This window comes from Lissotriton helveticus, chromosome 4_1 (genome assembly GCF_964261635.1).
Source record: "Lissotriton helveticus chromosome 4_1, aLisHel1.1, whole genome shotgun sequence".
NCBI classification, from domain to species: Eukaryota; Metazoa; Chordata; class Amphibia; order Caudata; family Salamandridae; genus Lissotriton; species Lissotriton helveticus.
Window position 1 is genome coordinate 580,387,468 of NC_136063.1, and position 27,268 is coordinate 580,414,735.

At 49.6% G+C, this 27,268-nt stretch overlaps 1 protein-coding gene across 7 annotated transcripts in view; it reads right to left on the reverse strand.

Moving 5' to 3' along the window:
* The window catches only part of CSPP1 (centrosome and spindle pole associated protein 1), a 1,229,219-nt gene that overhangs the window by 784,755 nt on the left and 417,196 nt on the right, over positions 1–27,268 (reverse strand). For all 7 annotated transcript variants that reach the window (XM_078687197.1, XM_078687198.1, XM_078687199.1 and 4 more), the window contains one exon: positions 9,091–9,182. In XM_078687197.1, the coding sequence (XP_078543323.1) occupies positions 9,091–9,182 (92 nt within the window). The remainder of the gene's footprint in view (positions 1–9,090; positions 9,183–27,268) is intronic.

Sequence of the window (27,268 nt, forward strand, 5' to 3'; positions counted from 1 at the left end):
TTACAGGCTGGTTTAGGATGGTGGTCTGTATCTCCGGCTTGAACCCAGAGATCCGGAGCCAGCCCTGTCGCCGTAACATTACACTGGTGTTAATAGCCCTGGCCGCGGTGTCTGCTGCGTCCAGTGCACACTTAATAGAAGCATTTGAGATGAGTTTCCCTTCTTGAATGAGCATCTCTGCTGCCTCCTTATATTCATCTGGCAAGTGTTGTAACAGGGTTTCAAGTGTATCGTAATGTGCCCTGTCATATCTGGCCAAGAGTGCCTGAGTGTTTGAAATGCGCCTGATATATTGGCCGCTTGAGCCGCCACCCTCTTCCCTGATGCCTCTAGCACTTTAGATTCATTGTCAGGGGGAGGAGCATCACCAGTAGTTTGTGAATTTGCCCTCTTCCGGGCATTAGAAACAATTAGAGAGTCCAACGGCAACTGGCCCTTGATGTAGGTAGGGCTTGTACTTTTTTTCAATTCTGGGGTTTATAACCCTGGCACGTGTGGGTTCTTTAAAAATGTCTGCAGCATGTTTCAAGACACCCTTCAGCATTGGTAGAGTCTTTACGGTTTTTTCAGAGGTGGAAATGGTGTCAAACAGAAAGTCCGCCTCGATAGGGTCAGCATGGAGCTGGACGTCATGATTTTTGGCTGCCCTCTCAATAAGCGCATTAAATGCCGCTAAGTCCTCAGTAGGTGATGTTTTGACATTATACACCTGAGTGTCTGGGGCAGTTTGTGGATCCCCTGGGTCTGCAGCATCTGCCCATGTGTCATGTTGATCTTCAGGATCAGTGTCGGCTGGGTAGTTGTACTCATCATAGCCACCTTCCCCAGCCTCCACATCTGAGTAAGTGGGCGAGATTGGAGCAGTGTCCTGACCACGCGGAGTTATTAGTTCAACAAGAACGGGTGAATCCGTGGAATCCTTCTTCCTCTTCAAAGGAATTGTGTAGGACTCCCTAGGCTGTGCTGGTGTGATCTTTCGCTTGTAAATGGAAAGTTTACCGGTGTCGGAGTCAATAAATTGTTCAACCTGCTCCTCCAGCAGGGGTCGTTGATGCGGTGTGCCCACAACCGCAGGGGTAGGCTTCGGCCCCGAGGACACCGTCATGGACGCCTCAACAACCTTCTTTGACGCGAATGCCTTCGGCGCCACTTTCGGCGGCAGCGTGAATCGGATCGGCGCCATCGACTTCTGCGGTTTGGCGGCAGGCTTCGGCGTGGAAGTATCCTTCGGATCGACAGCGGAAGCTTTGGCCTTTATACGTTTCAGCGATTCCGACACCTGCTTTGTGAAGGAGGCGGACGGCTGCGTCGACTCGACAGGTGCCTTTGAGCCACCACTATGTGCGGACTCGAGGGGCGTAGTACTTTTGGCCTTGTCCGGCCGATGCGCAGGATCGACAACTTTTGTAGCTCCGAGTCCTTTGTCTGTGTCGACGGCCCTCGGCGCCGAAGTCTTCGGGTCGACGACCTTGACAAGTGCTTTCGGTGTCCCAGTCCCAGTCTTCGGCTCGACGCCCTTGAGCGACTTCACCGGTTCGACAACCTTCTTTGGCTTTGTCTGCACCGACAGGTCTCAAGACGTGGAGCCGACCAAGGTGACACGCGCTTTCTGTTTCGCCGGCGCCTCTATCACTTTCGGTTTTGTCGACACCGAAGCTTTCTCTTTCGGTTTCGATTTGACCAATGGCGGCTCCTTAGAAGTGTCCGTAGCCGGGCCCGGAGGCGAGACTGTGGAACTTGGTGCAAGATCTTGGGTAAGGCAATGTGGCGATCCCTCGACCTGAGCCGTAGATATTGTCTGAACGGGGCATAGCTCCTCGCCTGAGCTATCTTCCGTGGCCCCATCGTCGTCTCCTACCTCGTCGACGATGTCTTCTGCATTGAGCATTTCTACGTCTGCGCCGTAGTTGGAGTCGATCTCTGCCGCTGGATTGGAAATCGGCTCTCGATCTTCCTGCTCGTCAGCCTCTTCTCCCTCGGTATCGAAAATGTTCACCGGGTCAGATGCCGTCTGCTGGGCCTCCTGGCGCGCCACGCGCCGAAGTCGAATCGTCTTCTTGGAGCGGAAACGAGAACAAGCCATACAGTTGGCTTCATCGTGATCCGGCGACAGGCACTTGTTGCACACCGGATGGACGTCGATGTGGTGATACTTTGAGTTGCACACGGGGCACCTTTTGAACGGGCTCTGCTCCATGATGTTGCGTCGAAGAAGGCTTGTTGCGTCGACCGGGCCTCGAGCACCGAAGAGCCACGCGACTCCTCTGGATGTCCGACTCGGGAACTGAGCTGGAACAGAGCTGGGCACCGATCGCAAGACAATACCGACGATAGGAAAAGCCTTTGGGCTGAAAAGAAAGTTTCTATTGATTCCAAACTTGAGTGATCAAATATGCATCCGAACCCAATGGCGGAAAAAAACAATCTGGGGATGGAGTCGATGCACATGCGCACTGTAGTCCAGGGGAGGAGCCACCTATCTTGTGATACTTCGAAGACTCTTCCAGGACAACAATGTGCAATCATCCGGACCCAACACTAGGCGGCGATCTATGCTATAGATATGAATTCAGCAGCCCACATGCCTCGAACCTTTAGTTCATCGATACACTCATTTCTCTAGAGCCCATGACTCCTTCTCCCGCCTAAACTATATTATCCTTGCAGCGGCACATACCGTATTTTCCGGCGTATAAAACGACCTGGCGTATAAGACGACCCCCTACTTTGCTTGATAAAATGTAGGTTTTGTGCTATACTCGCCGTATAAGACTACCCCCACTTCCAGCGCAGTCCAACGCAGTCCTGCATAGTTGGCTCGTACTTTGTACGCTTTTGTAACCTGCACACTTATCACTTTTTTCTCCAGGAATGTACCGATTGCTACCTCATGTATTTTGGTTGCTCACTATTGTCACTTTTGATCCATGTAACTTAACGTTTGCTTTTGTAATTTGTTCATTTGTAATTGTTCCTCTTGTATCAATACTGTTCCTACTGTAAAGCGCTCTGACACCTGATGGGAAAAACAGCAAGCAGCCCCTGGATGGAAAATCTGTCATAAGTAACAGTACAATTCAGGGGAAGAGGAGCGCCACCCCTGTCACGGTTGCTGAGAGTAGCAGTTCAACCTTTCAGCACTGTGAGGTCAAGTACAGGAGTATTAAAGCTGGCAGAACTAAAAGTAAAGTCTGCGCTATGTAAGAAACGCATGAAAACATACGTCAAATTTGGCACCCGGCGTATAAGACGACCCCCGACTTTCCAGAACATTTTAAGAGGTTAAAAAGTCGTCTTATACGCCGGAAAATACGGTACCCACAGACTGGCCGAGGCTGCGATTCTTCCGAGGGGGCTATTCGATCACTCGCCATCCTCCTCTCTCTTGACGTCAGGTGCTCCCGAATTAGATGGCGTCTGTCACCGAGGCTACTATGGGATGAGAAGTATAGGGCACACATGCATACCTCTCTAACTGATTATCTATCACTTAACACAGGTATGGTGGAATCGCCGGCTACCTTGTGGGAGGCTATGAAGCCCACTCTCAGAGGAGCGGATATTGCTTTTTGCACTGGTATTCGCAGGCTGCGGCGTGCTAAGTTGCTCGAGATCTGAATTGGAACTTGTCAGTAGAGATGTAGCAGGCCAGGCTGCACGTAGACAAATGCTGACACTGCAGCAGTCGTATGCTAGCGAGCTCCTTAATGAAGTTGAACTCTATTGGCTTGCCACGCATAGTCGCATCTATCAGTGGGGGGATAAATCTAGTGCTCTGCTGCATCATTTGTGTCAACAGACATTCGGACAACAGATACTCCCAGGTGTAGGTGGGCCAGATAGGACTGTGCTTACGGACCCATTCGCTATTGCCAATTGCTTCACCTAGTTCTTTGCAGTTCTTTATGATCCCTCTGAAGTACTACCTGCCGCCCTCAGAGAAGTTTTTCGATTTTCCTCCCAGCACGTTGTCTGACATAGGGGAATGTCCAGCGACTCTTGCACTATCGATAGACGAACTTCTGCATGCATTGTTGGAAATGCGAGTGGGCAAGGCACCCGGCCCGAACGGCTACCCTTCTGAATTTTTTCAAAAATATCACCTGCAACTCTTAAAACCCTATCTAGTGGCCTTAGATGCCTCCTGGGAATCTGGCCGCCTTCCACTGGACTGGCGACATGCTAAGATCATTGTCTTCTTGAAGCCAGGCCGTCCACTGGAACACTTATCATCCTATTGCCTGATTTCCTTACTTAATGTTGAGGCCAAGCTTCCAGTCAAAGTGATTGCCAACCGTTTAGTTCCACATATTACAGATTTGATCCACCCGGATTAAGCAGGATTTATGCCTATAATGCCACTGCGGCGGTCGATAAGCTCAACACCCCTGCAGCGCTTCTTTTGGCAGACATGATATCTTTGCCTTACTTACTCGCCTTCATATCGGCTCCCGATTGCGCAGCTTTATTCGCCTGTTATATACAGATATAACTGCCTCAGTCCATGTGGTTGATTCGGTTTCTAAAAAGCTTTCCGGTCGGACGCGGGACACGGCTAGGCTGCCCGCACCCCCCCTATCTTTTTGCCCTAGCCATGGAACCACTCGCGGCTTGGGTGCTGGTGGATGTGCCGCTGCGTGGCTTCGAATGGGGTCCGGATATTTCCGACCGCATAGTGCTCTATGCGGATGTTCACTTCTTCCTCACCGATTTTAACAGGACTGGCCAGTGTTTTCTCCGCATTATGCAGATCTTTGGTGAAACCTCTGGTCTCTATATGAATGGAGGAAAATCCTTTCTGTGGCCGCTGTGAGGCGGTGATGGACTCGGTGATTGATCACGGGAGGTAGTAGTGTCCTGGATTGTTTCAAGTACTTGGGAGTGCATCTTTCTTCGTCTCAGGCCGTTTCACGGAGTAGAAACCTTGCCCCGCTATGGACGCAGTTGGGAGACCAGACACGTGTACGGTCTCACTTGCCACTGTCTCCTTTTGGTAGGTCCGCTATTTTTAAAAATGATTTCCTTGCTGAGTCTTTTTTACCAGCTGCAGAACCATCAAACCCTCGTGGTTTTGCCAATGAAATGCTATCCTCGCCCGATTTCTATGGGAGGTGGTGCTACGCGGGTAGTTTTGAGGACTTGTTTCCAATCTACATACTCCGGTGGAGTAGCCACCCCGGATGTCCATGCATACTATACGGCCTCTCAAATACTTGCCTCAATGACTGGTGGTAGGGTGATCGTGGTGATCTGGCCTATGCAGTGGAGTGTTGGCTGTTGGGTGACAATGCTCTCCACAGGGTTCTATATTCTGCGGCATTGCTCCGCGAATTACCACCCGCCACAGCTATAATTTTCAAACATTGGAGGACGGAACTTCATCAGATGAGTTGGTGGAGGGGACTTACTAAGGAGACTCCACTGTGGAATATTAGGCAGCTACCACAGCTGATGCATCTGCCTGGCTTTCGGGGTTGGGAGGCAATTGGGATAGATACAATGGGGGAAGTTGTACGTGGATGTACCCTTAAGTCTTTTCTAGACATACAGACAGAGTATGCTATGCCAGACACACAATGTTATCGCTACCTCCAGTTCCGTCACGCCTTCACTCCGTCTACATCTCATTTAACGAACATTCCTGAATTTAATCCTATAGAGGTGAAGGTGTTCATGGGTGACCTGGGGTATCACAAAATTACTAAAATATATTGTACACTTATTAATAACACTCCCACTACACTACACAAAACTAGAGCGGTATGGCAGTAAGATCTGGGTCCCCTGGAGGAGGATGACTGTGTGGAAGCGATGGCATCTCCACGCAGCGCAGCAATTACAACTCGCCTGCGCCTTATTCAGTTCAAATATTTACACAGAGTTTATTATACTCGGCAAAGGCTATGGCGTGCTGGACTTATTGCGTCACCACATTGTCTGCGCTATAACTCTCTAGAGGGTAGATTTCTACATACTGTATGGGCCTGCCATGTGCTGACCAAATTCTGGACGGGGTTATTTGCCGGACTGAGGTCCTGGGGTGGATTATTGCTTAATCAGGGCTGATTGAGTGGAGGGAAAGGAGGAGGAGTCACGTCTCTCCTCTTCCGGTTTTGCACGAGCAGCGCTCTAGTTGCCGGCATCACTGGGATTGGCCAGATTCCCACCACAATCATCCCATAAAACCCTTGATGACGCCCGCGCGCAGCAGACTAGAAGCCTAGCGCTGCAGCGATGAGCTTGCTTCCTCCTCACTATTACATATTGCGGTTTTTAAAATTTGTTAGCGACCACAGCTCAATTTTTAAGTTCTTATCCATGTACTAGGGTGACCTCTGCCACTTTTAAAACATTTTAATCTGTATTTTACTGTTGTGTGTGCTCACTTTTTATTTGCACCCGCCCCCGGCACATCACCCTCTCCCCGGTCCACCGCAGCCTTCAAGGTTAATTGAGTGGAGGGAGAGGAGGCAGAGTCACCTCTCTCCTCTTTCGGTTTTGCATGAGCAGTGCTCTAGTTGCCGGCATCACTGGGATTGGCCGGATTCCCGCCACAATCATCCCATAAAACCTTTGATGACGCCCGGGCGTACCAAAGGCAAACCAGTCTGTGCCTGGATCGGGCCCAGGGTCATGCCCCCTGGCTCTAACAAACCAGCACCACACGGCACAGTGTTAGCCTACACCTGCAAGCAACTAAAGGATATTCTCCATGCTAGTAACGGCAAACAGATCTGCCCTCGTTTCAACATGGAGACTCTAGTTACCCATTCCAATACCCGCTGCTCAATCTGCTCATTTAGATTGGAGGCCCACAACAGATCATCACTCACTCACTCGCATGCACTCTACTTACACAAATGATACCACGCAAGATCCTGAATTGGCCTCAACTAATTACCTAGAATGACTCCATAACACATTCAGTGCTCTAGTACCACTGAAAACTGCTTTCAAAAACAGGAATGCCCCATCCGCCCCTTGGTTCTCAGAGGCACTTAGACTCTGGAAACAACGGTGCAGGAATCAAGAAAGATGCTGGCGTCAAGATTATGACAATGCGAAAAAAATCCGCTACAAGGAGGCTATGACCAAGTACAAACATCTCAATCTCCAAGAACAGTAGCTACTACCTTAGACAAAACGAAACTGCCCAAGATTCTGTTAAGCAGTTGTTCCAGGTAGTGGCCAATCTATCAGGGCCGGGGATTAATTTCGCCAAAGACGCCACCCAAACTCTCTGTAATTCATTGGCCTGCTATTTTCAAGAAAAGGTTAGCCACATCTACGCCAACTTCTCAGCCCAAACAAAGGTTGGCAATCAGGCTGACGACCCCAGTGATGATGAAATCACTCCTAATCTCTCAGAATTTAGCCAGATCTCACTGGAACAGATCACAGACCTAATTCCCATTGTCAAATCTAGATCCCTTAACGACCCTTGCCCCCAATCTATTTTGAGATCAATCCTTGACTTGATAGGCCCCCAACCTAGCAAATATATGCAACTCGATGTTCCACACAGGCACTTATCCTTCCATTTGGGAAAAGGCTATTATCAAGCCTCTGCTAAAGAAGAACAATTTTGATCCCGCCGAGACCAAAAACTACAGGCCAATTACATGTCTTCCATTTCCAGCAAAACGTTTTTAAAAAATCATGAACACTCAGCTGGCTCAGGTCATTGATGAAAACAACCTACTGGATGACACACAATTTGGCTTCAGAAAGGGCAATGGTACGGAGACAGCCCTCATCAAAGCATCTGATGAAATCAGGATGGTACTAGATTATGGTGGTGCGTGGTCCTTGTGCTGTTGGATTTATCAGCAGCCTTCGACACGGTTGATCACGCTACCCTGATCCACCGTGTCGCAGCCATCGGCATCAGACATAGGGCCAAATCCCTTCTGTCTTCTTTCCTATCCAATGGGACTCAGCTAGTGAGTCTCGGCGACTTCAACTCCCCTCCATTTATGCTCCCATGTGGTGTCGCCACCACTAGATTGTGTAACGTGCGTCCCCTTCATATTAAGACTAGTCCTACTCTGCTAGCCTTTAGGAAACAAGTAAAAACCTGTCTCTTCAACCAATAAGTCACTCGCTCAACTGCCTTTCCTTTTAGTCCACAGTGCCGAGACACCCAAGGGTATTTGTGCACTTTACAAGTTGCTTAAAACGAAAACAAACCAATTGCCTCCTCACCGAGGTTGGCTATTCTACATATTACGGAAGAAATAGGCAGAAACAGATACAAACGCCATCTCCTATTTCTGGGCCTAATACTAGCTAAGAGAGACATCGCTCAGGCTTGGAAAGATGAGGCCTCACCGGCGCTCAATGTGTGGAAGAAGGGTCTTGATTTTTGTATGGGTCTGGAGCTCCTGGTCTTTGAGGCAAGGGGATGCCCCCCGGAAACGTTACAAAATCTGGAAAAGGTGAGCAGACTATAGGGGAATATATCTAGATCCCCCCCCCCCGCCAACAGATGTTAATGAAACAATATCATGATACTGGCTAGATGGTGTTCATATATTCCCTGTAATCACTATGAATATGGATGGCAAAATGTTTTCCTATATCTAGGCTTCATATGTCAGTCAAGGAGACATAATGTGGTACAGTTGGTTTTTGTTTCCCTTTTTTTTGTTTTTCTTCTTTTCTCTTCTTCATTGTTCTTCATTTATATTATAATGTACCTTTGGTGGAATCCATCTGTTACAATTATTGGAAATGCTAATCCATATATTTGTAATTTTATTTGTTGGAAATGTGTGACCTCTGTGGCCTATGTCTTGTATTGGATGTCAACAATAAAATATGTTTTTAAGAAGAAGAAAAAAACACTAAATCCTGTTGGAAATCCACAAATGGAAGGCTTATTTTCATACTTTCAATTCTAACTTTTGTAAACTGGCCCAAAAACTGGAGATGGGGGGGATTTTACAATTTGGTTGTTTCAATAAATACTGTCTTCATGTTGGATACAGTCCAGATAGAGACAAGGGTTTCACATTCAGAAAACATTTTTAAAAATCAGACAACGCGGTATAATGCAGACATGGTATAATGTACAGCTTTCTTACATACCAAGAAGTAATCCTGTTATAAACGAGTTTTCTTCGTTATCAGTTGCAGTCTTGGCCCGCTCTGTTGTGAGAACTGTTTGTGCTGCATGACCTCTGAAAGAAAAAATGAAAAAGCTTGAATTTATTGATGCTCAGCTCTAGAGATAGAAGATGAAGGAAGATCATAGGTGTCTATTGAAATATACCAGTAACTATTTTTTCAGCATGAGGGAAAATGAGCTCTGACAGAAGAAACAGAAAATCAAAAAATGGTCAACTCCAAATTACTCCAAATTATAACAGGCAGCGTGGCCTGACTCAGTTGCGCACACTTCGCTAGGTGTGTACCACACCTAAATTTCAACCAATATACTTCAGTATTGTAACTGTGTTTATTTGTGTTGTGTCAAACAATCTCTGTATTTTTTACCATAATTTCGCAATGTTATGTTGTTACATTTCTTAAATCACAACAATTAACTGTTCATGTGAACATCACTGCTTTACATTTTTCAATTTCCAAAGAAAAACAACAATATATACATGTACAAATTTACACTCTCAATTTTCATTCAGTGTTGGCGCCCAATGCATTTTTTAACCGATTTAACAGCCTGATTCATCAAGCCGAATTGCGCTCGCAAAGGGCCAGAATCTGAGAATCTGGCCCTTTGCGAGCGCAATTTTTGCATTTGGGATTCATCATCCCAAATGCAAAAATCGGTAATTGCTAATTCGCTAAATTGCGAGGAATTACATTTAAGGAATCTCTATTTGAGATTCCTTAAATGCAATTCATCAACCATTTTTAAATTGCGAAAATGCAATTTTGGGCCGCTATTTACCGAGAGGTCAGACCTCTCGGTAAATAGCAAAAACTTAGAAAAATGCTTTTAAAAGCATTTTTCTAAGTTGCATGTTGCACACACACATGTCCTTTGGACATGTGTGTGCGCAACACCTGTTTCAATTTGCATTTAAGGGGTGCTACAGGGTGTCCTTTGGACACCCCTGGCACCCTTTAAATCGCTATCTTATTTGCGATTAGCTAATTGCTAATCGCAAATAAGGAATACTCCCCATTCATTCCTATGGGCCTTTTGGCCCATAGGAATGAATGGGGAGTTTTTCCTTATTTGCGATTAGCAATTTGCTACTCGCAAATAAGGAATGTGTAGGAATCGCTATTTATTTAGCAATTCCTACATGAATACCGTTTTGCGAGTCCTTAATAGCGATTCCCTATGAATCGCTATTAGGGGCTCGCAAAACGGCCCGTTGATGAATAAGGCTGATAGTTCCTTCTTCAGGGACTCATCTGTGAACAAAATATATATTGCATACTATCAGTGCTCATGAAAAGTTCAAATAGTCGTTTTACATGACAGTATGTATGTGACTTTGTTTTACAAAATCCAAAGTGTATACCCATGTGCAGTTGTTGCCATGCTAAAACCCATGTTTGTGTATCTGTGAGTTGCCCTACCTTACTCTGTATTAAGCAGTCTGCATCTTCCAGTATGTTCATAAAGTGAACTCTAAGTAACAAAAGGACACAGTGAGTACTCGACTACTCCCTCGTTTATCGAATATTGATGCTATATTAAAATTACTGAGACTTCTTACCTCGGTGTACTTGATAGTAAATCACCGACAGCTGAAACAAACATCAATATTTCACTTCAGTTACTCTTCAAAAACCGAGAATGGCCCTTAACAATATCAGTCTTGTGAGACTACCATGGCAGGTACTGAACTATCGCGGAAGCTGTGAAGTTGCTACTGGTACTACAGGTACGATACCCGGATTGATTTTAAGACCGAAATACCGTCATTATTAGATTTAGCACTAAGCAGCAGAGCACACGGTCTAACTATTTTTTCGATCGGTTTGTTTCTCGATCTTTTTTAGATCACAGACTGGGGGTTTAGGCAGGAGGTAAGCGTGAGAGTGGACCACATTATAATTATCATTTCCGGTTTTTGAAGAGTAACTGAAGTGAAATATTGATGTTTGTTTCAGCTGTCGGTGATTTACTATCCAGTACACCGAGGTAAGAAGTCTCAGTAATTTTAATATAGCATCAAGGACGATTCGATAAACGAGGGAGCAGTCGAGTACTTACGGTGTCCTTTTTTTACTTAGAGTTCACTTTATGAACATACTGGAAGATGCAGACCGCTTAATACAGAGTAAGGAGGGCAACTCACAGATACACAAATGTAAATTTGAACATGTATATATTGTTGTTTTTTGTAAATTGAAAAATGTAAAGCAGTGATGTTCACATGAACAGTTAATTCTTGTGATTTAAGAAATGTAACAACAAAACTTTGCGAAATTATGATAAAAAAATACAGAGATTGTGTGACACAACATAAATAAACACAGTTACAATACTGAAGTATATTGGTTGAAATTTAGGTGTGGTACACACCTAGCGAAGCGTGCGTAACTGAGTCAGGCCACGCTGCCTGTTATGATTTGGATTTATTAGCCACAGGAGTTGACAGCTCTTGCATGTTGCAGCACCCCCTCGAAAATCGGATTACATTTTAACATAATAGGAGTGCTCCCCCCACTCAATCATATTATAGAACTACAAATTACAACATAAATTTCTTTATAATTCTATAGTATAATATACAATGATATATGTGTGACGACTAAGTGCTACAAGATGGCCTACGGCGGTGGGGGACTCATGGCATTGCAATGGCTAAATCCAACTCCACTGAGGTTTAATGCTGAGAAGACTGTGCCAGAGCTTGGAAATCTGGATCCGTGGCGGACACAAATTGGACCTCCTCAGTTCCCTCCCCACAAGGAGTCAAAATTATTTCGGAAAAGGGTGTGAATTGTGCCCTAGTATGTCGATTGTTGGCTATACTATTCCATCACTCCGGAGCCTCCCTGCAGGATCTGATTAAGGAAAGACCTTAAGGCTGGAGGCCTGACATCCCTGAAGTAGAAGTGGGAGCCCGTGGTGCCAATCCGGTCACTGGGATCATCCCTTCAGCCTGGCGCCAGAGTGGAAGGTTTTGACTTCGGAGTAAGTGATCCGTGGTTGCCTCCGCAGAGCCTGGGAAAGAGAAACAATGGATGCACAAGACTGCCATGTCTAGTTCGTGTGCAAGCGACAAGCTCGAGCTGTAGTGGCTGCCAGCCAGCAATGCCAGCGTTAACTGTTTGTCGCTGTGAACAGCCGTAATGGTCTCATCCGTATACATTTATTTAACTACAGACTTTTTCAAAACTTCTCACACATCAAGCAGTGCTAAATATGTTAAATAAAAAATATATTACTGTAGGGGACCAAGCTTTTTCCTTTGAGCCATCTGCCTTGATTCTACCTTGTGCCACTTCTACCATCCTACCTACATTTCATGGCTCTTTATCTCACTCTTGCAGAATCTTTTCATCCCTGCTTTCTTTCTTTGTCTTCCTATCTTTCACATACTTATTCTTGCTCCTTTTTAGGCTTCGCCAGCATAGCGCTTGTGCTGTGCTTCTGATTACGTTTTGCCTGCATAGACCTTGTGAAATCTATTGTTTTTAATACATCTTAAAAGGGACTTCCCTCCTTCACTTCTTATTGTTCCATGTGCTTGCTAGTTTGCTTTCTTCCGTTTCAATTGGCTGTAGCCTGTTCTCCCTTCTGTGTCACTCTTATCAGTTTCCTGTCGCCTAACTACTCGTTCCCAACTGCGTTGGTAGTGCCGACTTTTTTAGGTTTTGCCTGGGGCAGCTCCGCCCCCAGGAGAAATCTTTAGTTTTGCAGTGTGGGGGACTTGAATCCCCCCTATGTTCCATTGGCTAGCTCCATAAATGGAGGCTAGCCATTGGAACAGAGATCTGTCCGTCATGGCCGGACCAGATTCGTGGGCGTTCCTGCATTTTTTTCGCTCTCCACCCTTTTTGCATTGTCATTGGGAGGTGGGCGGAGTTTCGTATTTTTTTTTATTTGTTTGTATTCGTCATTTCATGCCGACCACGGCCGCCGGAGGAAGTCCAGGTCCAGGTGAGTGCTGGCCGTTCCCGCCGCCCCCCCCTCACGCCCGCTGTCCTGTGCCCGTTCCCGCCCCCCCTCCCGCTGTCCGTGCGCCGTTCCCGCCCCGCCCCCCCCCCCCCTGTCCGCCGTGCTTCATGCTTGTTAATCCTTTCCTCGGTCTTCCTAACTTAAACTCCTGCTTCCTTCTGAACCACTATCCCGTTTCCCAAGCTAATTATCTCCCCTGGCCCCTACGTATCCTATCAACCCACTCAGCCTCCGTCTACATCTAGAGCTGACGACTTGGGATCTGGGGAGTCCGGTTAGTCTCACCGTCGGCCAAAATCCTGTGATTCTAGGCGAATTACCTCATGTTCCCATGCCTCAAAAAAAAAAAATGAATGATCTCCCCCAAGAAAGAGCGATCATTCTCCATTGCCTGCCCCAGCTCTGTGCTTTTACTTTACTAGCGGTCACAGTCCCCGAGTCCCCTCCTCCGCCCCTTGAGTACGTGTATTTGTGAGGGGGCGTGCGAGAGGCGTCGTTTCATTCCAGGGAACGTTTCGACTGCCGGGCATCACCCTTCAGGGCCAGCGACAGTAAGGGGCTGCGGGGCACCCCCTCGGCACTTCTCGGTCACTGGAAAGACCCGTGAGCAATCAATCTTTAAAGGGCATCGTGCACAGGATCCGGCGTCGCTCGGAATGAGACGCACTCCGCTTTCGTTTCTGTAAGTGCTGCGGCAGTCTCGTGGCTCCCGTGCTGTTTTCCATCGGTCTCCGGTGCCAGACCAGCGGCGGCGCCCCCGGCTCTTCGGTGTCAGCATCTGCTGCGTGGCTGCAGGCGGACTGTAGCGTCCTGGTGAACGTGGTGCGAAAGTGAGTACCAAATTCTGTTCTCAATGAGTTTGTCAAAGTATGAACGTGCGCAGTGGGCGGGTCGAATATGCCACCGAGGGGGGATAGTCATAATCCCTATATTTTGGCATCACTTTTGTATTTCAGCGATACAAAAACATATGGCACGCGTTCGGCGTACTTTTCCTGTGAGCGGGACAGCCTCGGGGAGGGGGATAGGCGTTAGTGCTTGGGGCAGAGTGCGGGTTTGGCCACATTCTTAAGTGCATAAAACAATTTCCCCACACGGTCTGTGTGCCTCAAGATCTTTATTCGCTCAGCGAGAGAAACGCGCTCTAGATGGGGTCGAACCAGAGGCTTGATCCAGATGCCTGGCTTGCGCTCAGCTCGAGGTCCTATTGAACATTAGAACCCAAAGCGAGCCGAGCCTCCACGTGGTCTCTGCCTGCCGCCCACACGCTAACCCCATGCGCCAGGAATTCAAGACAACCATTAGCCTTTGATGTAAGCACGGGAAAGAGAGATACCATATCACCTGGTGACTGAATTGCGCAATAAGAAACTGGAAAACCTGGGATGGGTCCGTCTTCCTTGCTTGGGCAGATCATGTGATCACGGTTGGATATCTTATTTCACGGTGCCTCCTTGTTGCTTATCAGAGCGCCATGAAATACACGAGTTGGCGATGTGCGCTGTTTATTATTTCGTGTTTAATGTCGTTGTTTTTATTGCGTTGCTCCATCTATAATAAGGAATAAAGAAGACATAGTGTAGAGAGGACAACCGACTTGCCTCTTAATTCACTGATGGTGGGGAGGGTGCAGGAATGTTTCAAATATTAAAAACGTTACTTTTTAATAAATGCCACCAAGTGCATAATTCGATATAAGATCACACGCTTGCGACCCGTTTTTGTGTGTGCCTCTGCTGCCTGCTTGTGACCCGGTTTTGTGTGTGTGGGTGCAAATGCAATAGATGTCGCATTTGCGAGAGATTAGGCTATTGGCTTTGTAAATGACAATGCCATTTATTTATGTTTTCAAAGCCAACACATTTTTTTTTTTTTTAAATATATTTTTATTGCAGAGTTATAAACAGCAGGTAAAGGAAACAGCCAGTGCACTTGCGGGCCCCCCCGTCCAATAACAGTTCACGGTTGTACACAGCCATTCAGCCCGCATCCCGGAGGCCGGGCGGCACATCAGTTCGCTCTGGAGGAGCACAGCATAGTGTACGTCCCATTGGGACCCCGGCGGAAGGTCGATTTACGTATCTGCGTTTACCCCCCCACCCGCAACAACATTCCCGTCAGCCATCCCCATGGTATCAACGTAGTTGCCCCCATCGGGGCCTGCCCAAGGCTATATGGGCCTTCGTACCAGGCCGTCCCACCCAATCGGGCCTCCCGCCACTCAATACCCCCTGTCCCAGTAGTTCCAGGCCCCCACCAGTAACCCTTCAATGGCTTCCGGCCCTCCCCAAACCCCTCTACAACTAATCCCCCCAACGCCCCCCCCCCCTTGGCAACTGCAAAGGTGTGCGCATCGCTCCACCGAATTGGATGGTTCCACTACAGTGCTGAATGACATACTGCTGTGTTCGCCCTGCGGTGTCCAGCGGCTTAGTTCTCGCCGTCCACATCCACAACCAAAGCATCACGCAGAGCCTGTACCACTAACTCCCACGCACGGGCCGCATCCAGAGCCTTCTCATTCCCCAACTTCACCGCTTGCTTCATCCGGAGCACGCTCTCGCAGTCAGACCATCTCAGCAACTCATTCTTCCATCTACGCAGTGAGGGACCCCCCCTGGCCTTCCAGTGCCACGATATTTCCCTTTGAGCCAATATCAGACCCAGATCTATGAATTTACTGGTCACCTTGGTGTGCTTAGTATGCGGGAACCAGAGCAAGAGACACGTCGCCATGTCGAAGTCTACCTCCCTGTCAGTCACTTCATTCAGGAGTTCCCCTACCTCAGCCCAATAAGTTCCCAGTTGTGGACACCCCCAAAACAAGTGGTCCATGTCCGCCCCAAGGGACGAGCACCGGGGGCAACAGGCATCCGGCACCCGAAAGTGCCGCTGTAGTTTCTCCGGAGTTAGATAGGCCCTATGGAGCACATAAAAATGAACCTGCTGAAAGCGTGCGTTCCTGGTGCCCTTCCACGTGCGTCGCAGGATATGGCCCCATGCCGTATCCGGTATGGGCCGGCCAATGCTCCCCTCCCATTTAGCTTTGAGCCCATGGAGTGGTTCCAGCCCGTCGTGCAGCATCCTATTATGGAGGCACGTCACAGCTTTGAAGGTACCAGCCGCCATCACCACATATTGGCACGCCATAGTCGTCGCAGGTTCCAGGAGCCCCTCCTTCCAGTGCTTTTGCATGGCAGACACTACAGCCGCGTGTAGCAGGAAGCCCCCTTCAGGCAGTCCGAACTGGTCCCGGAGCACGTCGAACGGTGCCAACGCCCCATCTATATACAAGTCACCCACCACCTGTAGCCCCGCGGCCTCCCACTCCATCAACGGGGACCAATCCCCTCCGTGCGGCAGAGCTGTCAACATCCCAATCGGGATCTCCGGGGCATAAGGCCGCGAGGCCCTCGCCCTCCGGAGGCTCCTCTGCCAGCACAGCCGAAGCGTTCGCTCCTCCATGGTGAGGGCCCGCAATTCGAGCCGTTGCTGCATAATAATGTACGACAGCACATGGCGCCGTATCCCCCGACCCCGGTCCTCCTCCGGCCCCCGGAACACCCTGGCCACGTTCTGTGTAAGGACCTGCAACTGCGCCGCTAAATAATACAGCTCAAGGTCGGGTACGGCCATGCCCCCCTCCAGCTTGGGGCGAAGTAGCGTGCTCAAGGCTATCCTGCGTCGGCCATGCCCCCATAGAAAGCCAATAATCATTGACCGCAGTTCCCTAAACACCCCCTGGGGAATCCAGACAGGTAGCGTTCGGAAATAATAAAGGAAGCGGGGGAGCGCCACCATTTTCAACAATGCTATCCTGCCCAGGACTGTCAGCGGGAGGGTCGACCAGAAAGACAAGCTGCCCCGTAGTGACCGGACACAACGGCCAATGTTACCCTCCAACAGGTCAGCAGCCGAGTGGTAAATGCGGACACCCAAGTAGGTGATGCAAGAGGGTTCCCACGCCACACCCAGGTCGCTACTAGGGGCTGGAGATCCCGCTCTCAGTGGAAACACGCAGGTCTTTGCCCAATTGACCTTAAGGCCCGACAATCGGCCGAACTCGGACAGCAGATCCATCGCTCCAACCAGTGCCCCCGAAGTGTCAGCTAGGTACAGGAGCAGGTCATCCGCATAGAGCGATATGTGATGCCACCGCCCGTCACTCACTATTCCCGCATATCGATCGCCTGACCTCGCGTGGACCGCTAAGGGTTCCATCGCCAGGGCAAACAACAGAGGGGAGAGAGAGCACCCCTGTCGTGTTCCCCTGCCAACCGGATACGCGGCAGACACCAAGCCGCCCAATCGAACTCTCGCCGTCGCCGAATTATACAAGACTCTCGTCCACCTCCGAAAGCCATCGCCCATGCCAAACCGCTCCAGCACTCCATCCAAGAAAGGCCATTCCAGACTATCGAAGGCCTTCTCAATATCCACGGACAGAACCGCCGGCGATCCCTCCCCATCCAAGATGGCGTCCATTATTCCCACCAGGCGGCGGATATTCATCGCCGTGCTCCTTGTGGGTATAAACCCGGCCTGATCCCTGTGCACCAGGCCCGTCATGTGCGGGGCCAGTCTAGTAGCTAGGATGCGACTCAGGATCTTATAGTCCACCGTCAGCATGGACAGCGGGCGATAAGACCTCACGTCCGTGGCATCCCGGCCAGGCTTGAGGAGTGGCACTATCAAGGCCTCCCGCATGGAGGCAGGCAATGCCCCCTTCTCGAAGGCCTCCGCATACACCACCAGCAGCCTGGGCGCCAGAGCGTCTACATATTGCTGGTAGAACTCGATTGGGAGTCCGTCCACCCCGGGCGTCTTGTTACGGGCCATATGTTTGATAGCCACTCGAATTTCCGTTAGCGTGATCGGGCTACCCAGGTCCCCCGCGTCGTCGTCGTCCAAGACCGGGAGCGGCCTCTCCCCCAGGTATTCCACGATGTCCTGAACCCCCACTCCCAGCTGACTCCGGTACAATTCCTCATAGTAACCCCGAAAGCGGTCCAATACAGCTGCCTGGGAGTACACCATCCCTCCCTGCGCGTCAATAATGCTGAGGACCGGGCAACCCCTAAGTTCCGGGTTAGCTAATCTGGCCAAGAGGGTACCCACCTTGTCCCTTTCTGCGTGTGCCCTGACAATGTACTGCCTATAATCATAGCAGCGCAAACGTTCCGTCTCCGCGGCTACCGCTTCCTTCGCTTCCAATAACTGGGCCCGTATACCCGGCCTAGTTGGCCTGCGGCGCTCCAGGTCCCTCAAAGTGTCTTCCGCTTTCATTAAATCATTCAGCACAGACATTCGAGCATTCGAGAACCTGCCCAAGCACACCCCTCTCACCACCACTTTCAGTGCATCCCATTCAACAGACCTGCTCGTCGCTGTTCCTTCATTCACACCGAAATAACTATCAATGCCCTGCCGGACCGCATCGGCGAACACAGAATCCTCTAGCGTCTCCGGCCGAAGCCGCCATGTTGGTATTACGGAGCGCTCCCTCTGCCATTGAAAATGTACCAACAGGGGGTTATGATCGGATATCGTCCTAGCAAGGTACTCAGCATGGGTAATCAATGGGGCAAGGGAGCTCCCGCAAAGCACCGAATCAATCCTGACATGTAAATCATGTAGAGCGGAATAAAAGGAGTAATCCCTGGTTCCCCTGTGCCTCTCCCTCCAGACATCTAGCAACCCCCACCGGTCTTGCCAGTCCTTCCTGTGCGCGGCCAGCCTGCGCACAGGAGAGTCTACTAAGGGGGGATGGGACCTATCCAGAGCCACATCCGTAATCGAATTGAAGTCCCCCCCTAGCACTATCGGACCCGCCAGGAAAGAGGCCAAGGACCCCGAGAGGTTATCAAAGTATCGGCCTTGGTCCGTGTTCGGTGCATAAACACAACATAAAACCACATCCTGTCCGTATAATCTCCCCTCCACCGCTACAAACCTGCCATCCGGATCCATTACCTGATTCAACACCTGAAAGGGTATCCCCGCCCTCACCCAGATCAAGACCCCCCTGGCATACGCTGAATAAGTGGTGCCAAAAACCTGGCCCCGCCATCGTTTCTGCAAGGCAGCGCACTCTTTTTTGGTGAGGTGAGTCTCCTGGAGCATAGCTATCTGAACCCCCCTGCGTACCAGGTATGCATGTACTTTGTGACGTTTCACCATAGTCCGCAGCCCCCGGACATTCCACGTTAGGCATTTCAAATTAGGTAATGTCCCCATACCAAGTCTGTACAATCCGAATTAAACTCCAACGGTCCATGACCCCCCCAATGCAGTTGCCCCCCCCCAAACAACCCCAAAACTGAAACATACCCCAAACCCCACTCCCCAGGACAGAGCACACGAACCCAATGGCCGCCCCCATCCAAACCTTGATCCAACTTCTCGCACACTTATCCTGTGGTCTCCACCACAGTCGACCTTAAGGGCCTAGGGGGGGTGAGTCGCCGCCGACCCCAGCTAGCGGAGCCCGCGTCCCGCCCTTCATCCCCTCCAATACACTCAGCTCCCCCACCCGGCGACCCGCCCTCCAGCAACAGGATATCACCCTACCATGAAGTCCCGATCTAGGCCAAAGTCTATCTTAGCCGCAGAAAATTTCATCCGAGGTCTGTGGGGTCACTGTCGGCCCCTTCTGGCTCTCTGCTTCCGAAAGATCCTCTCCTGTTCTGCTGCCTTCTCCTCCCGAGTCCGTTTCGGCCCTTTCACTGTTCTGTTGTGACCCTGTAATGGCCGCCGTCGCCGCGAGTGCATCCCTCTTCTCCGCCGCCATTTGAGCCTCCCGCTTCTCCCGCTGGCGCCTGTTACGGGACCTGATTCGTTGTGACTGCCGCACCCGGGTCTGCTTGGGTTGGTCTCGCCTACTTTGGTGCGGTCTGTCCGTCCCTGCTCTGTACGACTCAAGCCATTGCCAAGCTTCATCCGGAGTCTGGAAAAAGTGTGTGGTGCCATCCATGATAATCCGCAGCTTGGCCGGGTAAAGCAAGGAGTACTGAATGCCTTCCTCCCTGAGCTCCTTCTTCACAGCAAGGAACGATGCCCTGGCCTTCTGGACCGCCTGCGTATAGTCCGGAAAGATCGTCACTTTGCTGTTCTCCACCCCATAAGGGCCCGACAACCTGGCCCGCTGGATGAGGAGGTCCCGGTCTTTGTAGTGGAGGAGCCGCACCACCATTGGTCGGGGGGGGCGGCCAAGTCCCAGCGGGCGAGCGGGCACCCGGTGAGCTCGCTCCAGAGTGAAAAATGGAGTAAGCCCCTCCGGCGCCACCACAGTGCGGAACCAGTTCTCCATGTAGGCCACCGCATCTTCCCCCTCAATCCGTTCCGGCAGGCCCACGACCCGCACGTTGTTCCGCCTATTGCGGCCTTCGGCATCCTCCGCCCTCCGCTCTAGAGTGTCCAGTCGGGCCAAAATGTCTGTAATCCTGCGCTCCGCGGTCACCACCGAGGGCTTCAGGTCCAGCAACAGTTGGTCATGCTCCTTGACCCGATCCGCCAGCTTTGCGTGGTCCGCGCGTAGCAGCCCCAGGCCCGTGGCCACCTGGGCAATGTCGTTGTGCAACGCCTCCTTGGTGGAGGTGATCGCCTCAAGGATGGCATCCAAGCGCCGGTTCAGCCGCTGTTCCTGGTCAAGCTCCGGGGAGGGACTCTCACTCAGCCGGGCCGATGTCGCCGAGTCCCCCTCATGGCTCCCGGGCATCGGCCCTCCGGTCGCCGCCATGTTAGGGTGCTGCGGGCGCTCTCGTGGGTCCGTGCTGATTACCGGGCACCGGGCAATGCAATGCCACCGCCAATGGTCTCAAAAACAATGACCAGTCGGATGAGCCCCGGTCCGTCACCCCCACTGGACCCGTGGGGGGAGGATGAGTCGTGGGACGGCGGCCGACGAGAACCCCCGATCTCCTGGGTGAGTCGGGCAGCGTCCCCGGTCTCAGGACGTCGCGCCGCCAGTCCCAGTGCTGCGAGCAGCCGGGTGCAGGGTCCTTCTCTGCTTGGCGACAGCCGGACTCAGGGCCGAAGCCCGGGACCGTCCGACCACCTCGCCGCCATTTTCTTCACACCCCGGGCTACACCTCGGCCGCCTCTTCCTCGATCTCCTCGGGGCCAGCAGTCCCCCAGCGATTCACCGATTACGGCCAGTAGTCCCCTCACCCTTCAGAGGGCAGGAACGTCGTCTCCGGGTCGCCTAGGGTCCCGAAAAACAGGAGAATTAGCGGGATTCCGCGCGGAGCAGCGAGCTCACGCCGCCATCCCGATCGGCGTCCAAGCCACGCCACGTCCAAGCCACGCCCCCCTTCAAAGCCAACACATAAATAAAAATGTTGATATTTACAATGCCAATAGCTCTAACTTTTCCAAAGGCGAAACCGTTGCATTGTAAATGCTTGTTTCTTTTGGCTAACACTACATAACATTTACTGTCTGTTTACATTTTGTTATATTTCCCTGGTACGTCTTCATGCTTCGCCCGTGCTTCACATATTCAAGCACTCGCCACCCAATAAATAAAGTTGTGCGGGAGGCATTCATGTATATAATTTTACACAATTACTGGCTGCAGGTACTTGTTTTAATTTTTGTTTATATTTTAGCCCTGCACTCATACATAGTGTATGTCCCTGCAGTCTCTTTCGTTGACCTATGCCGCTGTTTTCAATCCACCCGCACTCCTCCTTTCTGCTCTCTAGTGCTTCTAACCCCCTTACCTCCTCCCGCCTTATTCAAACTTAATTTAATTTATATTGCTCAGCTGCACACCAAGCTCAAACTTTATTTTAAAAGTATTAATAAACATATAGAAACCCTAATGCATTTACCAATACTTGTTTAGTTAGCCATCCTCCCTAGTTGTGAAATGCTCCTCTACCCTGCCCGTCCCTCGGCCACCCAGTGCTGTATGCTAATGCTTAAGCTCTTCTGTATCTAATGTCATTTACTCATTATTGCCAAGTGTCCCTGTCTCACTTTTGTTTTGGAATGTAATATAGTTCCATCTAGCCAAAATACCATGCATCTGTCCTTGCTCCCATTAACCCCTTCCGTGCGTCGGATAGCTGGGAGCCGTCTGACGTCACGGCGGGCATGTGCGTCGGACGTCTTCCAGCCGCACTAGCACCCACCCACGGGGGAAGCTCTGGCGCTACCCCGTTGGCCGCCCTCCTACGCGCCTCCACCGGGGAAGGTAGGGGAAGCCCTTCCCTGCCTCCCCCGCCGGCCCCCCTCCTCCTCATGAACAATGATGTCAGCGTGTCATTGGAGGTTTCACTTTTATTTCCTGGCGCACTGGAAGCCGTTTGCTTCCATTGCGTGGGTGAACAACAAGGTGAGTTTTGTCTCTGGGGAGGGAGGGGATTTAAACAAGAGGCATCGGGGGAAAGGAATGGGGTTTCCTTTCCCCCAATGCCTCTTTTGTGCATTCCTGCTGCACAATCGTGCAGCAGGAATGCCCATTAGCGCCTGGGATTGTTTTTTCCTAAATTAAATTGCCTGCAACAGCCTGCAGGGAGCGGCCCCTTAGACAAGGGTCGCTCCCCATTTGGGGCCAATATGTTTTGGCGGTCTGCCCCCCTGGGGGGCACAGATCTCGCCACTTAATAAAATGTTTAAATCCCACTAGACCACAAGGGACTAACTGTGGGGAGTGGCCCCTTGGGCAAGGGCCACTCCCATTGGGGGCTATGTTTTTGGCTGTCTGCCCCCCTCGCTGACTATATGCTGCCACAACGCAGGACAGTTGCCTTCTTGACCAATTCATCACGATATACCTTAAGAAATCCAACGCCCAGGCACCCCCGGATTCCTCCAAGTGGGGCGAGCCATTGAGATTTACTTTTTTTTTTTCTCAAAACCTTTATTCGTGATTACATATAAACACCGCTCTTATGCCAACAACCCGGAGGCAGGCAGTAACGTATTGTCTGTAGTCATGTTTCAACATCATATATCCAGGGTGTTAGTATTTCAAACTATTCTGTAGCACGTTATCTCAAAATGAATCAAGGTGTAGCGGTTAGACATGGAGGTCCTATACAGTTGTGCGAGAAGAGTCCTAAGCATTATACACAATCATAGTAATTCCTATTTGACTTTTCTACCCCCATTTTATCCATATCTTCTCTTATCTACAATCTTTAATTAATTTCCTATCTTAGCTAGATACAATTTATGCAATACTTTAAGTATACTCCGTTCCATCATCCTATATTTGCTATATTTGCATACAGCTTGCACTGCCCCTGCATTTAAAATTTCTATCCACACCTCACCACTTACTCACATTCTATCTGCACAGATCTGAGCCCTAACTTCTCAGCCAGTCTACTAAAGGCTCCCATATATCTACAGGCCTTGAGCGCTGCGGCATTAGTTCCCAATATGTCGTCAATTGATCCTTACAGTAAATTGCCGATTTTATCCATCCTGCAATGGTCGGCGGATCAGCCCTCTTCCAGTGTAGGGCAATCTGTCGTTTTGCCAGTAGCAGCAGGATAGCCACCAGTTTTCGCGACCCACAGGGGATTTCCATTACACATCCCAATAGTGCCAATATCGGATTAACTTGCAATTCCAGTTCAACCATACGACCTATGTGTTTCAGTACCTCAATCCAGTATCTCCCTATTTGGTCACACTCCCATGTCAGGTGGAAAAAAATTGCCTCCTGTGCACCACATCGACAGTAATTTGCATCGCTTTGAAGTCCCATACGATAGAGTTGTTTCGGCGTGCGATATGTTCTATGCAAGTAGTTGAAATGTATGAGTCTCAACCTATAGTTAGGTGAAAGATTTTCCAGTTACGTGCAGCTAAATAGCCATTGTTTATCTGTAATGACTATTTGTGCCTCCCTCTCCCACTCTTCTCTTGATGAACACACCAACACAGGTGCAGTTTCTTTGGTAATACTTTAGATTCGCGTTATTAGTTTACGTGGTGAGCTATTAGTTAATACGTTCTCCAATGCAGCTAGGGCAGGTGGAGCACTTGGGAAATCCGGGTACCTAGCTTTACACGCCGCCCGTAACTGATAGTATAGGATCATCTCAGAGGCCGTAGGGCTACGCGGGTCACACATCTTTTGGAGTGATATAAAGGAGTCATCTGGGTATAAATCACATCCGTGTGCTCTATCTGTCACCGCTCTATCCGTCAACGGCCCTATCAGTGGATTACCTCCTAACGGCATAGATGGAGCGTAGAGTTTTGCTATACCAGCCCTTTTAGCTATCTGCTGCCATGCCCATCTTACAGTCTCAACTGTATTTATCTCTTCTTGGGACCTCTTGTATGGTGGTATGCAGTCACATTAAGTGGAGTGGGGGCTGCTACATCCAACTCAATCGCCACGTGTGGTTGATAAGGTATTGGGTGTTGCCAGTAGTGTAGATACTGAGCTTGCGCACTAAATGCATATAGTTCAAAATCTGGCGCTGCTAGGCCCCCTTGGCTGAATGGAAGCGTCAAAAGTTTCCACGCCACTCTCGACTGTCCAACCACCCATATCAGCTCCAGTACAGCCGTCTTTAGACGCTTAAAGAATTGCCCCGCGAGAGGCACTGGGATGTTAACAAATAGATAGAGTAGTTTTGAGAGAACTACCATTTTAGTTATGGCTATACGTCCCGTCAAGGAGAGTGGCAACGGTTTCCACCTCTGTACTTTAACTTCAAGCCATTCCATCACTGTGCCATAATTGGCCAGCCATATTTCTTGAATCGACGACTTATTCTAATACCTAAGTATTTGACCTCGTCTGTGACCCACTCTATGGGGAATTCAGTGGCACATTTTCGAGTTCCATCCGTTAGTGGCAGCATTGTCAATTTTGACCAATTAATATTAATGCCCGTGAGGCCGCCATATCTCACAAATTCTCTCATCAGAGGGTCGAAGTTGTCCAGAGGGTTCATCATATAGATTGTCATGTCGTCTGCGTACATGGAAACAAGTAGCCCTCTTGAAGTGAAGCCAATGCTACGTTGCGTGTGGTGTTGCCTCAAACGAGCCGCGAGCGGCTCAGTCGCAATGGCAAATAGTAGTGACGATAAAGGACAGCCCTGCCTCGTGCCCCTCGTGATGTTTATCGGCTCAAAAATCTGGCCATTAACCATTAAGGCTCCATGTATAGTAGTGTTATGTGTTGTATAAACAGTGGGCTGAACCCCATTCGCGTGAACAAGGCAAATAAGAATTTCCATTCAAGAGAGTCAAATGCCTTTGTGGCATCCAATAGAGCAGCTGCCGCCTGCAAGTTAGGATCTAAATAATGTAACAACCCAAATAATACACGCAGGTTATGGGAGGTCGATCGGCCTGGGACAAATCCAGATTGATCAGATAAAGCAATCTGAGGTAGCATATGTTTCAATCTGTCTGCCATTAGTGTAGCGTATATCTTTGCATCTAAATTTATAAGCGACAGGGGGGGGTATGAGTCAGGGCACGTCGGATCTTTATTAGGCTTCAAGAGAGTAATTATCATGGCCTCTCTCAACGTTGGCGGCAATATGCCTGTTTCCATCGCTTCAAGATATACCTGGTGTAACCTTGGTGCTATAATATCAATATATTCTTTATAAAAGGCTGCTGTCATGCCGTCCGGCCCGGGGGGCCTTGTCAGCTGGCATTCCCGCTATTACTAGCCTCACATCCTCTGCCTTGAATGGCTGATCCATGTATTTCCTAGCACCATCGTTAAACCATGCCAGGGCTATAGTTTCCAAGCGAATCTAATATCATCTCGTCATATGGTGTTATTTTGGATGTATAGAGTGTCCTATAGTAGTCCGTCATTGTGTTCAATATTCCTGTAGGCGTCCGAACTGTCCCACCCTCTGCGTCCCGCAATTCCGTAATGTATTCCATACCCCTGGGTGCTCGCAGCAAGTATGCCAGCGTTTTGCCTGCACGATCCCCCTCACCATATTTTCTAGCCTGTGCATGCTTATTAAGAAATGTAGTTTCTCTCTTAGCCTCCTCTTGATATTGCATGGGAGTGGTTCTAAAGTCAGCCCACGTTGCCTGAGAGGGGTCCGTCGCAATTTCAGATTCCAATCTAGCAAGTTCCTTTTCCAACCTCTCTAGTGTGTCTCTGATGGATTTCAGGACTCCTGTCTTTAGGGCCACACAGTGGCCTCTGGTTACCACCTTGCAGGCTTCCCACAGCGTGCCCGGGGATTTTACCGAACCTTCATTTAACTCGAAGTAATCCTCTAATTTAGCGCGTAACTCTTCACGGAATGCTTGATCTAGTAGTGCCCTAGAGGGGAATCGCCAACTAAACGGTTGTCTATACGCCGTAGGCACAGCAAGCGCCACCAGCACAGGTGTGTGATCTGATAGTGATCTTGGCAAATGGGTGGATTCCATCACCATGGATTGTAACTCTCTGGATAGCAGCCAAAAATCTAGTCTAGACCAAGCGTGTCTATGCGCCGTTACACATGTACCTTCTCGTGTGTCCGGATGCAGAACCCTCCATGTGTCAGACAGTCCAGAGTCAGCCATAATGTCTCCCACTACCTCCGATGACTTGGGGTGATGCTCTCTAGGTGCGCCATGCCTATCCAGAGAGGGGGACAGTATAAGATTGAAATCACCGCCCCACAATATCGCATTCGGGCCGCTAATTTGTATTTGATGCCATACTGTCTGAAAGAATGAAGGGCAATCTGTGTTGGGTCCATATAAATTCACAATTACCAATGGTATACCACACAGCGTGCCCACCAACAATATATATCTACCCTCCTGGTCAATGACTTTTCCACTGCAGACCTCTTCGGATTAATATGGCCACCCCTCTGGCATAGTTAGAGTATGGAGCTTCTACTATCTATCCCCATCTTCCATGTTTGAGCATAGCCAGATTTGCAGTCGCCAAGTGCGTTTCCTGTAATAGACATATATCAACTTCTTTCCTCAACAAGTAGGAGTGTACCAGTCTTACTTTTCTGCGATCATTTAATCCTCGTATGTTCCAAGATATGCATTTAATTTGTCTCACCGCCTCATTGGGTCAAACATAGATGTGCCTACAAGCGATTTTAATCCTAGAACTAATGTCCATCTTACATACATGTCTTGAACCAATGACAAACAGACAACATTCACAATCGCTTCATCTATATTTATATATGTATC